This window comes from Lactuca saligna, chromosome 7, assembly GCF_052625555.1.
Source record: "Lactuca saligna cultivar CGN05327 chromosome 7, ASM5262555v1, whole genome shotgun sequence".
In the NCBI taxonomy this organism is placed as follows: Eukaryota; Viridiplantae; Streptophyta; class Magnoliopsida; order Asterales; family Asteraceae; genus Lactuca; species Lactuca saligna.
Window position 1 is genome coordinate 5,403,620 of NC_136423.1, and position 15,932 is coordinate 5,419,551.

Sequence of the window (15,932 nt, forward strand, 5' to 3'; positions counted from 1 at the left end):
TTATTAAAGTTACCATTTTTAAACGGTTGAATTTGCAAACGTTCGGAATTTTCATACGTTACAACCATCACACGCCATAACGTAACACCTAATAACGGGAGGGGGGGGGGGGGGCGGTGTTCCCCCGTTATGGCGCTGCCACATCAGATAACGCCATTTTGGCGTTGCCCACACCCGGTCCTCTAACCAAATCTTGCAATAATTTGGCATTTCTTCGTATAAATGACCCAGCAAAATAGGTTTGCCCAATAATTGTCACTCTAAATTTTAATGCCTTTTGTGAAATAGGTTATTGGACAAATAAGTGAAAATGAATATTCAAATGGGATATGTGACTAAAATAACTGCATCATCTCTTTTGTTAACTTGAACAATAAAACTTGACATACGAGTCGAGTCCAAGCTAAACTCGAGTTTATTAAATTTTCCGCGAGTTGATCTCGAGCTTTGAAAACGAGGCTCGAAACGATCCGACCTCAACTCAAGTCTCATAAATTTAAACAGGAATAGCTCAAGCTTGGGTAGGATCGGACTCATATCTGCTTGTTTACAGCCCAAAAAAACATATTGAATATGAGATTTATTTCAATTTTAGCTTTGAGGATTGAGAATGTTCTTAATTCTTTCTTTGTAGTTCATTTAATCATTCTCCACTTTAGAGCTCTGATGTAATTTTCAACCCATTGAATGAAGAACTACATTTCATTGAATATGTTTGTTTGACGATTAATATGCTTATAGTTCCACTAATTTGTATTTAACCCCTATTCTATTAATTTATTGAAATCTTTTTGAACGAAGAATCTCCTAATTTGATTTCTGTTTCCAAACTTTTTGGGAATTTTGTTGCACTGACATTTATCTTTAGTTTGGTAAAGATAGGGTGTTTACTGAATACACTCTTATTTGCAAAATCATTATATTTAAGAAGCCTTATAAGGCATTATACTATGAAAAAACCTATCCCAATCAACTATATAGAATGTTCATTACATTTGCATGTCAATGCGTAAAAAAATAACATTGTGATTTACTTGGGGATAAATCAGGTGAAGACATGGAGACATGCAACAAAATTCACAGCATTGTAACATGCATCAGTTCCGTTTGCCTATATTGGCTAAATAGCTAAGTATGTTGCTATTTTATTGTGTCTGATACTTAAATTCCTAACACCAATAATAACTGTTTTACAATATTTTCAGAAATTCCTAAAAATACCTCTATAAACACATCTGGTACATATACCTAGTATACATATATATAATCTGAAAGTCTTTGATGTCGGGAACAAATATAATTAATAATATTGATGTCACATATGATAATAATTAATAACACCCATGTATATACTGTATACACATGAAATATTGAATGTGTTTTTGTTATGTACACAATGAATTAAAATTACCTAACTTTTTGGTTTCTTCTATGTTGAATCTTTTATATCATCTTTGAGTAATGTTTCGTTTCAAATAAGACTAAAGTTTGGTAGTTGGTGACTTGGTTCTATTTTATAATGGACCATATGCTATGTAATTCATATGATATATTTTATAATTTTAAATAAACTATGAAAGAAAAATATAATAATAAATGATTTTTTTTTTTGTTTTAGTATATTGTTAAGATTTATACCATATTTTATCAATATTTGGATACAATATATCTAAATGTAAGTTCTAATTTTTAATTTCTAGGATATAACAGAAATACATGATGTTATTATATTTTTATAACAAAGAATAGATATTTAATAAAGTATTTTTTAATAAAAAATATCTATTTATATCCTTTTCAAATATAAATATATTAAATATTTTCAAACAGCTTATTTTACTATATGTTCATGTTTATACTATTACTTTATAATAAAAATATAATAGAGGTAAGCAAAAACCAAACTGTAAACCGAAAATATCGAAAAAAGCGCATAAACCGAAAACGAAAAACCGAAGCCGAAATGAAAACCGACGGTGTGGTTTTTAGTTTTGCAAAAACCGAAAATGTTCGGTGCGGTGCGGTTTCTAGTCTTGCAAAAACCATAAAAAACCGAACCGAACCGCACCGTGTATATATATATATATATATATATATATATATATATATATATATATATATATATATATATATATATATATATATATATATATTAAGTGTTGATATTTGTAAAAACGAATAACTCATGACAATTAAAATTTCTATAAATATAAATATTTATCTTACCATATGATGATTGTATATTTTTAAGCATACATATAGTGATATTTACAAAAATAAATAATGTTTATTATATTTTACAACATTTTAATATTAAGAGTATTAGTGATGATAGTATTATTTTTATGAATACATTAATTGATATTATTGTATGTACACGTGAAACAAATATTATATTTAATTCGTATTATATTCAAGCATTAGAAGCATCTTGGATGAGTGTTATACTATTTGATTTCAAACCAAGAGGTGGTGATATCGGTTCATCTCCAATATATCATTTGGGCTTTAATTTTGTCAGCCTTATAAGAGTATCCTTCATCACATTTGAGATAAAACATTCATCATTCTCACATTTCATATAAGATAGTCAACTCTATGATTTTTAACCTACATCTTTGAGGAGTCGCACATTGTTGAGGATGAAAATTTTGGCACTCCTCATCTACATAAAGCTTCTCAGAAAATGATTAACACTTTCATCCGATTCAAAGTAACTCGTTGAGTTACCTGAGTTTTAGTAAAAAGGCAAAACAAAAACCAAATAAAAAAACCGACAAAAAACCGCAAAGAAAAAAACGAACCGGAAAAAAGATAAAAAAAACCGCAAAAATCAAACCGCATAAAAACCGAACGGTGCGCTTTCTAAACTTCAAAAAACCGAAGTTCTGGTTTTCGGTTCGATTTTTACCAAAAACCGCACCGAACCGCACCATGCTCACCCAATCGTAGATAGTGTTATAGTTAATTAAATATTATAAGTATTACCTTATAATAAAAAAATAATAATAATACATAGGAGAGATGGTGATACGAATAGAGGTGGAAGGGTATAGTAGTGTCTGATCCTTTATCTATTAAATCATTATTTTGTAATCTCTTAACGTTTTAATTAATAGACATAAGTTGCTAAATATTTAGCATGGTTCTTCTAATCTTGGGGTAAAAACCATTTGTTTTATGGATCTAATAAATTATTGCACAAATATAAGTTAGTGTGTTAATGAATACTTTATGTAAAGTAATTCTTTGAATTATTTTTTTGATGAAAGCTTTTATAAGATTATCATACAAAATTTAGGGTTAATATCAGAAAAAAATCTTAATATTTGGGTTTTCTTTTTAAGGCTCAACTTTTTTTACTCCATTTTTTTTTTCAATTAATCATTTTAACAAGTTTATCGGTAATCCTTCGATTTCATGTATTAAAAAAAAATAATAAAAAAAAAAAAACTCAACTTTTTTTTTCCTGAAAAATACCCTCAATTTTTAAATTTAATACAAACTTTCATGTTGTTCCGATTGGAAACATTTTCAATCTTGAAACCTTCCTTTATATTCCTTTGCCACTTAATTTTTCTTTCCATTTGAACCAACTTTTTGTTTACTTCGTAATTTTGATTTTCTTTTTTATTGTTATTTATAGTTTTGTAATAGTTTTCAGCATTAGAATTTAAAGGAAAAAACATTTGATGGTACTATTACGAAGAACAACGGTCTAAGTTAGTTTGGTATCTTATATGCTAATAGATTGAATCAAGTAAAGAACAACGGTCTCAGTTAGCTTGATATCTTATATGTTTTAAAAACAAAAAAGAAAGACAATTTACGAATATTAATCTATATTTAGAATATAATATAACTTTCCATGTTTTCCATGTAAGAAACATTATCAGGCCAAATTAGATAATTGTTCTTTATCTGCTATAATCTTTGAACATCCTGCAAATAGATTTTGATATATATTTCGCCAACAATAATTGACACGACATATTTTTCTTTATTAAAAAAAAATCGTATGTTTCCTTTAATTTTAATGTTAAAACTAAGAAAAAAAAAAAAAAAAAAAAAAAAAAAAAGGAGAATTATGAACCAAAATGAAAACAAAAACGGTTCAGCAGATTTTTTTTTTTTTGCCAAACGTTAAGGTTTTTTAGAAAAAAAAGGTTAAGGGTTTTTGGGGAAAAATGGTTGAGATTTTGTTCAAACTTTTTTTTTTTATCTAAAACCGGAATACTATTGGTTAACATCTTTAAAGGGTCAAATCAAAAAATTATTTAAAAATGCAAGATATTTTTAGGAAAACAAAATAAATTGAGATATAATACGGAAAAATCTCAATATATAGGGTTTTTTGTGATATTAGCCCCAAATTTTATGCAAGTCTATCATATACCAAGAGTTTTAAAACCAATGCATAACGCAAAACCAAAATTGATGAAGCTAGCGGCAATTTTATCTCCATCATGCCAAATAGATAAAATAAAATAAAAATGTTAAAACCAAGGTTCTAAATAACGAAAGTCGTGGTTTGACGGCAATGTCAAGCTTTAAGCTTTTCCGAACCTTAGCGAGTCACGGCGTTTGTAAGGCGTGACTTAAGGCGAAAATTTTATATATAATTAATATTTTTATATGTATTTTCAACTATTATTCATTTTTATACACATATATGAGTTAAGACGGCGTTTTGGCAAAGCTTGGCGGCAGGTGTAAGTCTTGGAGCCGTGCGCGCCATGGCGAAGCCATGTCGAGCTTTTTAGAACCTTGGTTAAAATACAAGCACGTTGAAATTCGAATAAACAACAGTTGTATATAATGCAAGGTTCTAAAAAGCTCGTCATGGCTCCAAGGCTTGTATGTGCCGTCAAGCTTTACCAAAACGCCGCCTTAACTCATATATGTGTATAAAGATAAATAGTAGTTGAAAATACATATAAAAATATGAATTATATACAAAATTGTCGCCTTAAGTAACGCCTTACAAACGACGTGGCTCGCCAAGGCTCGGAAAAGCTTGAGGCTTGACATTGCCGCCAAGTCACGACTTACATTATTTAGAACCATGATATAATGTAATATTTATTACACTCATAATAGATGAACATGAAGATAACAAAATCATCAAGGTTAATCAAAGTCAACAAGAATTATAAGATCTAATTATGCATTTAAATCGGATCAAGAATATGGGTTGTAATATTATTTTATTGAGATGATTTTATGATTCGGTGTATTTAAACCTACAAATTTCTTCAAAAAAATCATTTTCACTTGTATGCCTTTTTCATTTAAAGAATCCGATTTTTCATATTCTTTAACTTCTTTGCAAACATCACCGACGACCCTTGTGTGCTCATCTTTTGTTTAGCATTCAATGGCGATCGCATGGTGATCACCATATTTTCAAGGCAAGTATTCATAAAACTCGAATCCACCTAGGGAAAAACTCATAAAGATGATCCATGAATCAATAGTCAAGATTCTTTGTTGGAAATAATCATGTTTCTCTAGAAGGGTTATTTTCCAGCAAGCAACCCCTAACTAGGTTTATTCTGGCTCAAAAGAATAACATTGGATATAACAATTAGGTACACAACGATCTACTTGTTGGATGACATAATAACCCACTGTCCATAAAGAGACCAATCACATTGGAAATCAAACTCTCACACTGACTAAAACTAATCATGTTTAGAACTCACATCCTTTAGACTTTTTTTTTTGTGTGTGTGTGTGTCATAGAGCGAGAACATAGTGTTCATGGATATCGAAAGATTTGTGTTTGGGATGACTTGGAATGTCATCGGAGAGCATATTTGTGTATGTTTGTATGATTTGTAATTGTTTCTCGATACATATTAGAAATGGGATTCATTTCCAAATTAGTCGAGCATACAAGATTAAAGAGTGTTTTTAGTTGTGTTGAAACCAAACGACCTATTCTTAATTTTAAGATGAGCTAATGTCATGAAAATCCTTACATTTTCAGCATTTTGTTGGTTTTACCCAAACTTGGATTTTATGTTCATTTATGCCTCAAACTTGCATTAATTTAAAAACCTTCAATAGCAGGTGATCCCTTAAATTGACTGGATGAAGTTGCTGAGTTGGAAGCCAAGTCAGCATGGCTAACTTTTGTCTTCAAGTGAAAAAGGTAAAAAAAAATTACAGGTAGCAAGGGGGTTCGAACGAAGGTCTCCCATAAATATAATGAAAGCTTTTTCAACCAAGCTGAAAGAACTTTTGTGAATTGATTTCCAATACATCTTATTTAATGTATATCCGCCTAGAACTTTTAAATGATAATTATTATTATTATTATTATTATTATTATTATTATTATTATTATTATTATTCTACCGTGTTTATATATTTAAAATCGTAATTTTTTTTATTTTTAAAAACATATTTATAACGTAGAAAAGGTATTTATTAGGTATGTATGTATTTATTTTTTATAAAAACATATTGATGCATTTTTTATGTATGAAAAAAAATTATACATGTAAATATGTATAACAACATTATTTATATGTGTCAATAAAAGCATATTGATGTATTTTTATGTGTATAAAAAACGTCTAAATATGTATAACAACATTATTTATACGTCTTTTTACATAATGCATACGTATAAATATGCAAAAAAACATCTTTGCACATAACACTACAAGAAATATATCCTTTAGCGGCGACACCTTTAGCGGCGACTATGGGCTTTACCGGCGACTATAGCTATAGTCGCCGGTAAAGCCCATAGTCGCCGCTAAAGGTGTCGCCGCTAAAGAGTTGTCACCCGAATCCGCACTTTCCCCCTACATTGCATCTCAACCGTTCGATGAGATATCCAATCCAACGGGTGGGGTGCCTTATCCGGTCTAACCTAATACCGGCGACACGCATGTCGCCGCTAAAACCCTAAAAAAGTCGCCGCTAATTGTATGCTAAAAATGACGCGGTACCCTTCCCTCCAGTTTGTCGTCGCTATTAACAAATGTCGCCGGTATTGATCTCGCGTCGCCGCTAAAGGTGTCGCCGCTATTGATGATCCCAGATAAAAAAAAAACGCACGCAGATTACAGCCTTCTTCATTTCCCTTTCTCCCTTTCTGTTTGCTTTGAGCTCCTTCACCATTTTTCCGATTTCTTCTTCAATCTCCTTCTTTCTAGCAAATTTCTCCCCTCATTGTTCCAAGCAAGTGTCCCTAGGTGTGGTTAAAGGTTTGGGATCAATTTCTACCTCCATTTCTTGAAGAAAGGTAAGTTTTATTTTGATGATTTCATTTTTGTGTTGTATGAATGATAATAAATTGCTCATGTTCTTTATTTTTGGTGGTGTTGTTTTGGATTAGAAGCATTGTTCCAAGCAAGTGGTTAAAGCTTTGTGATCAATTTGTAGGTGCCTCCATTTGTTGAAGAAAGGTAAGTTTTTTTTTTATGATTTCTTTTTTATTTTGTATGAATTTTGATTTGTAGCTTTATGTAGTGATTGAATGATAATAAATTGTTCATATTTTTGTTTTTGGTGGTATTGTTTTGGATTAGAAGCAAGTTATTCAATTTTTTGTTTGTGGTTATTTAATTGCAATTAGTTGTATAGCTTCAAGTTGTATTTATATGTGAAATTATGTGATAATTGTCATATGTGAAAATTGGATTGTATATTTTGTATTTGTTTGAATATATGTGAATTTGGTATATATATTCCAATGTATGTGTGTTTGATGTATATGTGGTATATTAGTAGAAGTTATATGTATTTGTTATAAGTAGAATGTTATTGTGTGTATGTGAATGTATGTATGTTTGTTGTAAATGTGATATATGATTGTGAAACTTTTGTATTTGGTATAAATAGGATGTTATTATGTATATATGTGAAATTATGTGTATTTGGTTTAAATAGGATGTTATTTTGTGTGTATTTGTATTTGATGTATATGTGGTATATGTATGTAAAAGTATGTGAATTTCACCTTCTTATGTATTATGTAAAACTATGTGGTTTTGGTATAAGTAGGATGCTATAATTGAAATAAAAAAAAATACATTATTTTTATAATTTGAAAAAAAAAAACACAAAAAAAAACTATAAAATTGTTTAAAAACTTATATACAAAAAACTAGAAAGCTTCTAGTTTTTACCCAAGCTAACTCCAAATTAATTAACCAATAAGTTATATAGTTAACTTATAATTGGAAAAAAAAACACAAAAAAAATTATAAAAATCTTTAAAAACTTATATACATTTTAATCTCGACGGTAAAAAATACAACACAACAACATAATACGTATGTAAAACTATGTGGTTTTGGTATAAGTAGGATGCTATAATTGAAATAAAAAAAAATTACATTATTTTTATAATTTGAAAAAAAAAACACAAAAAAAAACTATAAAATTGTTTAAAAACTTATATACAAAAACTAGAAAGCTTCTAGTTTTTACCCAAGCTAACTCCAAATTAATTAACCAATAAGTTATATAGTTAACTTATAATTGGAAAAAAAAACACAAAAAAAATTATAAAAATCTTTAAAAACTTATATACATTTTAATCTCGACGGTAAAAAATACAACATAACAACATAATACGTATGTAAAAGTATGTGGTTTTCTTATAAGTAGGATGCTATAATTGAAAAAAAAATACATTATTTTTATAAATTGAAAAAAAAAACACAAAAAAAAACTATAAAATTGTTTAAAAACTTATATACAAAAACTAGAAAGCTTCTAGTTTTTACCCAAGCTAACTCCAAATTAATTAACCAATAAGTTATATAGTTAACTTATAATTGGAAAAAAAAACACAAAAAAAATTATAAAAATCTTTAAAAACTTATATACATTTTAATCTCGATGGTAAAAAATACAACATAACAACATAATACGTATGTAAAAGTATGTGGTTTTCTTATAAGTAGGATGCTATAATTGAAAAAAAATACATTATTTTTATAAATTGAAAAAAAAAACACAAAAAAAAACTATAAAATTGTTTAAAAACTTATATACAAAAACTAGAAAGCTTCTAGTTTTTACCCAAGCTAACTTACAAGTAATTTTAATTAAAAATAATTAAAAAAATGCATAAATAAAAATTTTTAATTTATTTTTTTCATTTCTTTATTACTTAATTTTTGTATTATTTTAGATGTAAAAAAATGTGGATTGAAAAAAAACAATGCTAATTCTGTATACTAAACTCTAAACCCAAAATTATGTTTCAGCAACATCATGTCTATTGATAAAAGCTGGACTACTAATCCATATCGAAACCATCCCGAGTTCCAAGCAGGACTCAAAGCTTTTATTGAGAAGTCGAAGTTGCACGTTGATAGTAATGGTAAAATCAGATGTGCGTGTGAAAAATGTGATAACCGTTACTTCAAGTACCCGACTGTAGTTGAACGCCATATATTTATAAATGGTTTCAGTAAGGCGTACAAAATTTGGATCTATCATGGTGAATCTTTTATTCCTCCCGTCGTTTTGCCAAGTAACGAAATGGCCGATTTAATCGACGATGTGATGTGGGAGTCGAGAGAAAATGATACCAACCTCGATGAAGGAACCTCGAATACAAGGGGTAGCGGTGTGGATGATGATTTTGCACAGTTGTTGGAGGAAATGGAAACTCAATTGTATACTGGTTGCATCTTTTCTTCCCTTGAGTTTCTAGCAAAGTTAATGCATATCAAGGTGAACAACAAATGGACTGATAGTTCATTTGATCAACTCCTTGAGCTCTTGCAATTAGCATTTCCCAAAGGCAACAAGGTTCCCCTTTCACATTATCTAGCCAAGAAGAAACTAAAGTCTATTGGCCTGGGGTATGAGTCGATACATGTGTGTAAAAACGATTGTTGTCTCTTTTGGAAAGAACATGATTCATTGCAAGTTTGTCCCGTTTGTAAAGAGAGCCGATGGATCGATAAAAACACCAAGGGTAAGAAAGTACCTCATAAGGTGTTACGGTACTTTCCTGTGACCCCTAGACTACGACGTTTATATTGTTCGAGGCACACTGCCAAAAATATGATTTGGCATAGTACCAGACGTTCAGAAGATGGTGTGATGATTCATCCTGTTGATGGGGAACATTGGCAAGATTTTGATAAAAAATACCCCGACTTCTCGAGTGAACCCCGTAACGTACGCCTAGGTCTTTCAGCTGACGGTTTCAATCCATTTGGAAACATGTGTAATCCACATAGCACATGGCCGGTCATACTCACCACATACAATCTGCCACCCTGGCTTTGTATGAAAGAGTCATCATTCATGTTGACTTTGTTGATTCCAGGACCGAAAGCTCCAGGTAAGGATATGGATGTTTTCCTTAGACCGTTGGTGGAAGAGCTTAAACATTTGTGGAACTCAGGCGTACGTATTAAAGATGCGGCGACAAACACATTCTTCACGATGAGAGCTATGTTGTTGTGGACAATAAACGATTGGCCAGCTCGTAGTAGTTTATCGGGTTGGAGTGGGCAAGGGTATAGAGCATGTGCTACTTGCAATGAAGACACTCCTTCGTACCGTGCAACAAACAAAGTCGTATACATCGGTCATCGTCGTTTCCTAGATGCTAATGATCCGTTAAGAAAGAGGTTGGACTTTAATGGGATGGAAGAGACAAGACCCGCTCCGAGACACTTTAATAATGATGACATACAAGAGCAACTAGGTCGTCTACTAACTCGTAAACCGGGTAAACATCCTGAGCATGGAGGCGGGGAGCCAAAGCGGCAAGATTATGAGTTGAACTGGTCGAAGCGAAGCATTTTCTTTGAACTAGAGTATTGGTCTTCTCTACAGTTGAAACACAACATAGATGTCATGCATGTCCAAAAAAATGTGGATGAGAGTTTGTTAGGTACTCTCCTAATGAACGATAAAAGCAAAGACACATCAAATGCACGAGAGGACTTGAGAATTCTAAACATTCGGAGAAATGAATGGTTGCAAAAAAATGGTGACAAGTTTCATAGACCCCAGGCAAGATACTCTTTCACGAAATCTAGTCGACAACTCTTTTGTCAATTTATAAAAGAGGTTAAGTTGCCGGATGGGTTTGGTTCTAACATTAGTAAGAAAGTGAACGATACCAATACTAACATTATTGGGTTGAAATCGCATGACCACCACATTCTTATTCAACGTTTGATACCGATTGGAGTAAGAGGGTTGTTAGACAAAGATACTTATACACCTATTGTAGACCTTTGTACGTTTTTCAAGCAACTTTGTTCCAGAACATTGAAGGTGGAGGATATGAGGAAAGCAAAAGTAGACATTATTGCAATCTTGTGCAAGTTAGAATTGATTTATCCTCCGGCGTTTTTTGACATTATGGTTCATTTACTTTTGCATTTACCTGATGAAGCAATTGCTGGAGGCCCGGTTTGTATGAGATGGATGTTTCCATTCGAGAGATATATGAAAAAACTAAAAAACTATGTCAGAAACAAGGCGAAGCCAGAAGGTTCTATAGCTGAGGGTTATGTTGCTGAAGAAGCTTTATCATTTTGTTCAATGTACCTTCGAGATGTAAAGAATCGTCCGGAAAGAAATGTAGATGTTGTCATTGAAAAAACAAAGTTTTGGATGTTTGAGTCTAAATGTCGACCGACCAGCACAACTCAAATCAAAACTCTTAATTTAACGGAAATGCATAACATGGAATGGTTTGTATTGAATAGCTGTGAAGAAGTCAGACAGTATATCAAGTAATTAATCTTATCTCTAACTTTCATTCTTAATTTTATATTTTATCTTTTTAAAATCTATATCTTTTGGTCATCAACATAGGAAATTCAAATCTGAGCATCCCCAAAGTGATGAAAAGAGAGAATTTTGTAATTGGTTTCGTGAAAAGGTAATATAAATTAATAAACAAATTTTTTTCATTGATCTAACGAATACATAATACATATTAATTTATAATTGTTAGGTTCATCAAATGAAAATAGAAAAATCTCCAGAATTCCACGAAGAGTTGTCGGTTCTTGCAATGGGCCCGCAAATGAATGCCTATTCTTACACCGCATGCATAGTCAATGGTGTTAGGTTTATGGTACTTAGTCGTGACACACAACGTACAACACAAAACTCTGGGGTTTTAGCGGTGGGTGAGAAAGGCGAGAAGTATTATGGTCAGTTAGAAGAGATTATAGAGTTGAGGTATACACATGATTATTCAACTGTACTATTTCGTTGCAAGTGGTTTGATACTCGAATAGGAGTTATTTCTAGTGATAGTTTCACCAGTATCGACACACGACGCGAAGCATACAAAGATGATCAACTCATATATGCGTCACAAGCCAAACAAGTGTTCTACATCAGAGAGCCAAACAATAACCATCGGTGTGTTGTCGAGCATGTTAATCATCGAAGTATTTGGGATCTACCATCGAACGATGACCTTGTTCAAAATGTTGACAATGTCTCACACGAAAATGTAGACGATGTCGATGTACTTCAAAATATCTCTTCATCCGATGCTCCACTTTTTATCGATTTCAGCATGTACTTTCAAAACATTCCTAGAGTCATTGTTGATGTAGAAAGTGCATCTGAAGTTCCTCCGCCAACTGGTAGAGTCAATGATGTTTCTGATTGCGATACTGATTACGATGACACCGATTCTGACTATGATACCGAAGAAGACACTGAAGGATATGAGAAAGATTCTGATTAGAATAGTTCTTATGTAATATGTATTTGTAATATGTGTTTATAATATGAACTGTATTTGGATTTCTAGTTTAAATGGAAATGTTTATTCCTATCTAAATGTTTATTCCTATGTAATGTGTATCTATAATAAAAATTGTATTTGTATATCTTATAATTTTTCAGGAAATGATGAGAGTGTGGCTGTTGTTTATGTTTACCATGGCTGCTGTCATGGGTCGTGGACATGGGGGAGACGGAGCTGAGGACCCACCTTTCCCAGGTGGTAGAGGTCCTGGCCAGCACGAGCAGGACGGTAAGTCTTATCATGAATTTTTATTTACTATTTTTGTTCAATTATCATAAATTAAATGTCGTTTCTAATAATTTTTAATTACATTTGTAGTTGAGGGACGTGCCCGAAGGAAAGCTCGAGGAAAAGCAAAAAATATAAAGCTTGAAAAAGCAATCTTGCAGAACCAGGGGAAACCAATAGCCATGCAATTTGATAGAGATATCACATTTAATCCCGTAGGAGAGGCGGGAGACATGTTTTCCCGAGAAGTTGGGAAAACAATGTGGCAGATGGTCCCTTTCGACAAATGGAGTTGGAAAAGAGTTTCCCCTGAAATAAAGGAAACTGTATTACAACATTTAGCGGTAATTATTTATTTAAATATATTTTATAGGTTTAACTATAATTGTTTCTTACTTGGTTAACTTTTTTTTTTTAATTGTAGACAAAGTTTGATCTCAATCAAATGTACCAGGATGCACAAGCTACTTTATTGACAGAGAGTTTTCAAGCAGCCTTGTTAAGAGGTTTTCGAGAGCGTAAAGCCGACGCAAAAGAATATTTCAACATGGTCGGAGGTTATGAAGATATCCCGAGAGCATTGGCAAATCCTCCGGATGGTATGCTTGTTGATAACTGGGAGAAGACAGTTGAGTATTTTCAAACTGACGAACACAAAATTGCTTCAGAAAGGAACAAAAAAATCCGTGAAAAGCAAACAACTGTGAATCGTGGGGGTTCGAGCTCGTATAGCAGTACTTGCTATAAGAAGGTACCGTACGATACATGTAATTATTTATTTAAAATATAATCTAATTTTTAAACTTAAACAGAACCTTAAGAGAGTGGAAACATTTCGCAAAGCTCACACCGATAAGAATGGTGTATTTGTTACTGCTGAATCGGAACAACAATATGTAAGTATTTAATTATAATTTTATCATATATTTAAATGTTTATTTATACTTAATTGTTACTCACTTTTGGGAGTTACAGAATCGGTTAGTTGAAGAGCTGCTAGAACAAACTCAAGGTGAAAGTGAGTTTACGCCAACTCAAGAAAGAGCTACGTTCGAGAAAGTATTAGGAGAGCGACGTGGCCACATTAGAGGCATTGGCCGCAAACCTTCTGGTCTCCCGACGATTCCACAGCCTTCGCAACCATCACAACCACCATCACAACCATCACAGGTAAAATAGCAATCTACTTTAGCATCGTAAAATGCATGTTGATTTGGTAGTTTTGGTTTTGTGGTGGTTATTTACTAAAAAGTTTGGTAATTTAGTTTTTGTCCCAAGTGCAAAATATAGCAATGTACTTTGGTTTTCTATCTTACTTTAAAAATAACAATGTATTTTGATAGTTTATGTTATTAATTATGTAGTTGGAAAATATAGCAATGTACTTTGTTTATGTTTGACGATCTAACTTATAATTTTATATATATTGTTATTAATTATGTAGTTGGAAAATCTTCGTGCAATGCTCGCCGACCCGGCATGTAGGGATGAGCTTTATTCGTTTTTTCAATCCCAAAACAATCAAGGAAACGATGGGAACAACGATGAGGGTATGTAAAGAATGGGTTTTATTTGCATATGTTGTTGTTTTGCTACTCGGATAGTATGACTTTTGATATTTAATTGTATATTGGATGTTTGTTTGACACTATTATGTTTGATATTTAATAGGATGTTTGTTTTGTAATTAGCGTCGACACTATTGGTTTTGATATTTAATTGAATATTGTTATTACCGGCGACACTTTTACCTGCGATATTATCATCGGCAACACTTTTATCTGCGATATTATCACCGGCAACGAAAATCGTTATTTAAAAAAAAAAATTGAAAAACAAATTACCGGCGACACTTTTACCGGCGACAGTTATCATTACCGGCGACAACTTTTCCCGGCGACACTATTAGCGGCGACATATGTCATTACCGGCGACAATATTATTAGCGGCGACAATTGTCAGTAGCGGCGACATACTAATAGCGGCGACTATTATCTTTAGCGGCGACAAGTTGATCAATAGCGACGAGTCAGTACCGGCGACTCATTGCCGGCGACGCGTCGCCGCTATTATCATTACCGGCGACATTTGGGACTTTTACCGGCGACTTTTGTCGCCGGTAATGGCCTTTTTCCTTGTTGTGTAATGTATACATATAATTACATATACAAGCATATTGATGCGTTTTTTTATTTATAAAAAACGTATTTATACGTTTATATATGTTTTTCATTCATATAAAAATACATCGATATGCTTTTATTTATACATATAAATAACGTTGTTATACATATTTAAACGTATAAATTTTTTTCATACATATAAAAATGCATCAATATGTTTTTATGAAAAATAAATACATACATACCTAATAAATACGTTAAAATACGTTTTCTACGTTATAAATATGTTTTTAAAAATAAAAAATTACAATTTTAAATATATAAACACGTTAGAAAAATTGTAGTAATAATAATAATAATAATAATAATAATAATAATAATAATAATAATAGTTATTATTTAAAAGTTCCAGACGAATACATATTAAATAGGATATATTGTAAATCAGTTCACAAATATTATATCAGCTTGGTGGAAAAAGCTCTTCTATTCGTGTGGGACTTGGGTTTGAATCCCTTGCTCCCATTAATTCTTTCACCTTTTTCACTTGAAGACAAAAGTCAGCAATGCTGACTTGGCTTCCAACTCAGCAACTTCGTCCAATCAGCTTAAGGGGTCACCTGCTATTGAAGGTAAAAACCAGCTAGAGGGTAAAAGTGAACAAATTAATGCAAGTTTGAGGCATAAACGAACATAAAATCCAACTTTGGACAAAACCGACAAAATGCTGAAAATGTAAGGATTTTTATGACATTAGCCCTTTTAAGATATACTAGAGGGGGCATGTGGTCAAAAAAGGTAACAAA

General features: G+C 31.7%; 1 protein-coding gene across 1 annotated transcript; it reads left to right on the plus strand.

Moving 5' to 3' along the window:
- Positions 1 to 9,243: 9,243 nt before the first annotated feature.
- LOC145005000 (uncharacterized) lies at positions 9,244 to 12,712 on the plus strand. Its single transcript, XM_078964029.1, has 3 exons — positions 9,244 to 11,738; positions 11,821 to 11,879; positions 11,982 to 12,712. The coding sequence occupies exons 1-3, from the start codon at positions 9,244 to 9,246 to the stop codon at positions 12,710 to 12,712; spliced, it is 3,285 nt and encodes a 1,094-aa protein (XP_078820155.1).
- Positions 12,713 to 15,932: the final 3,220 nt, after the last annotated feature.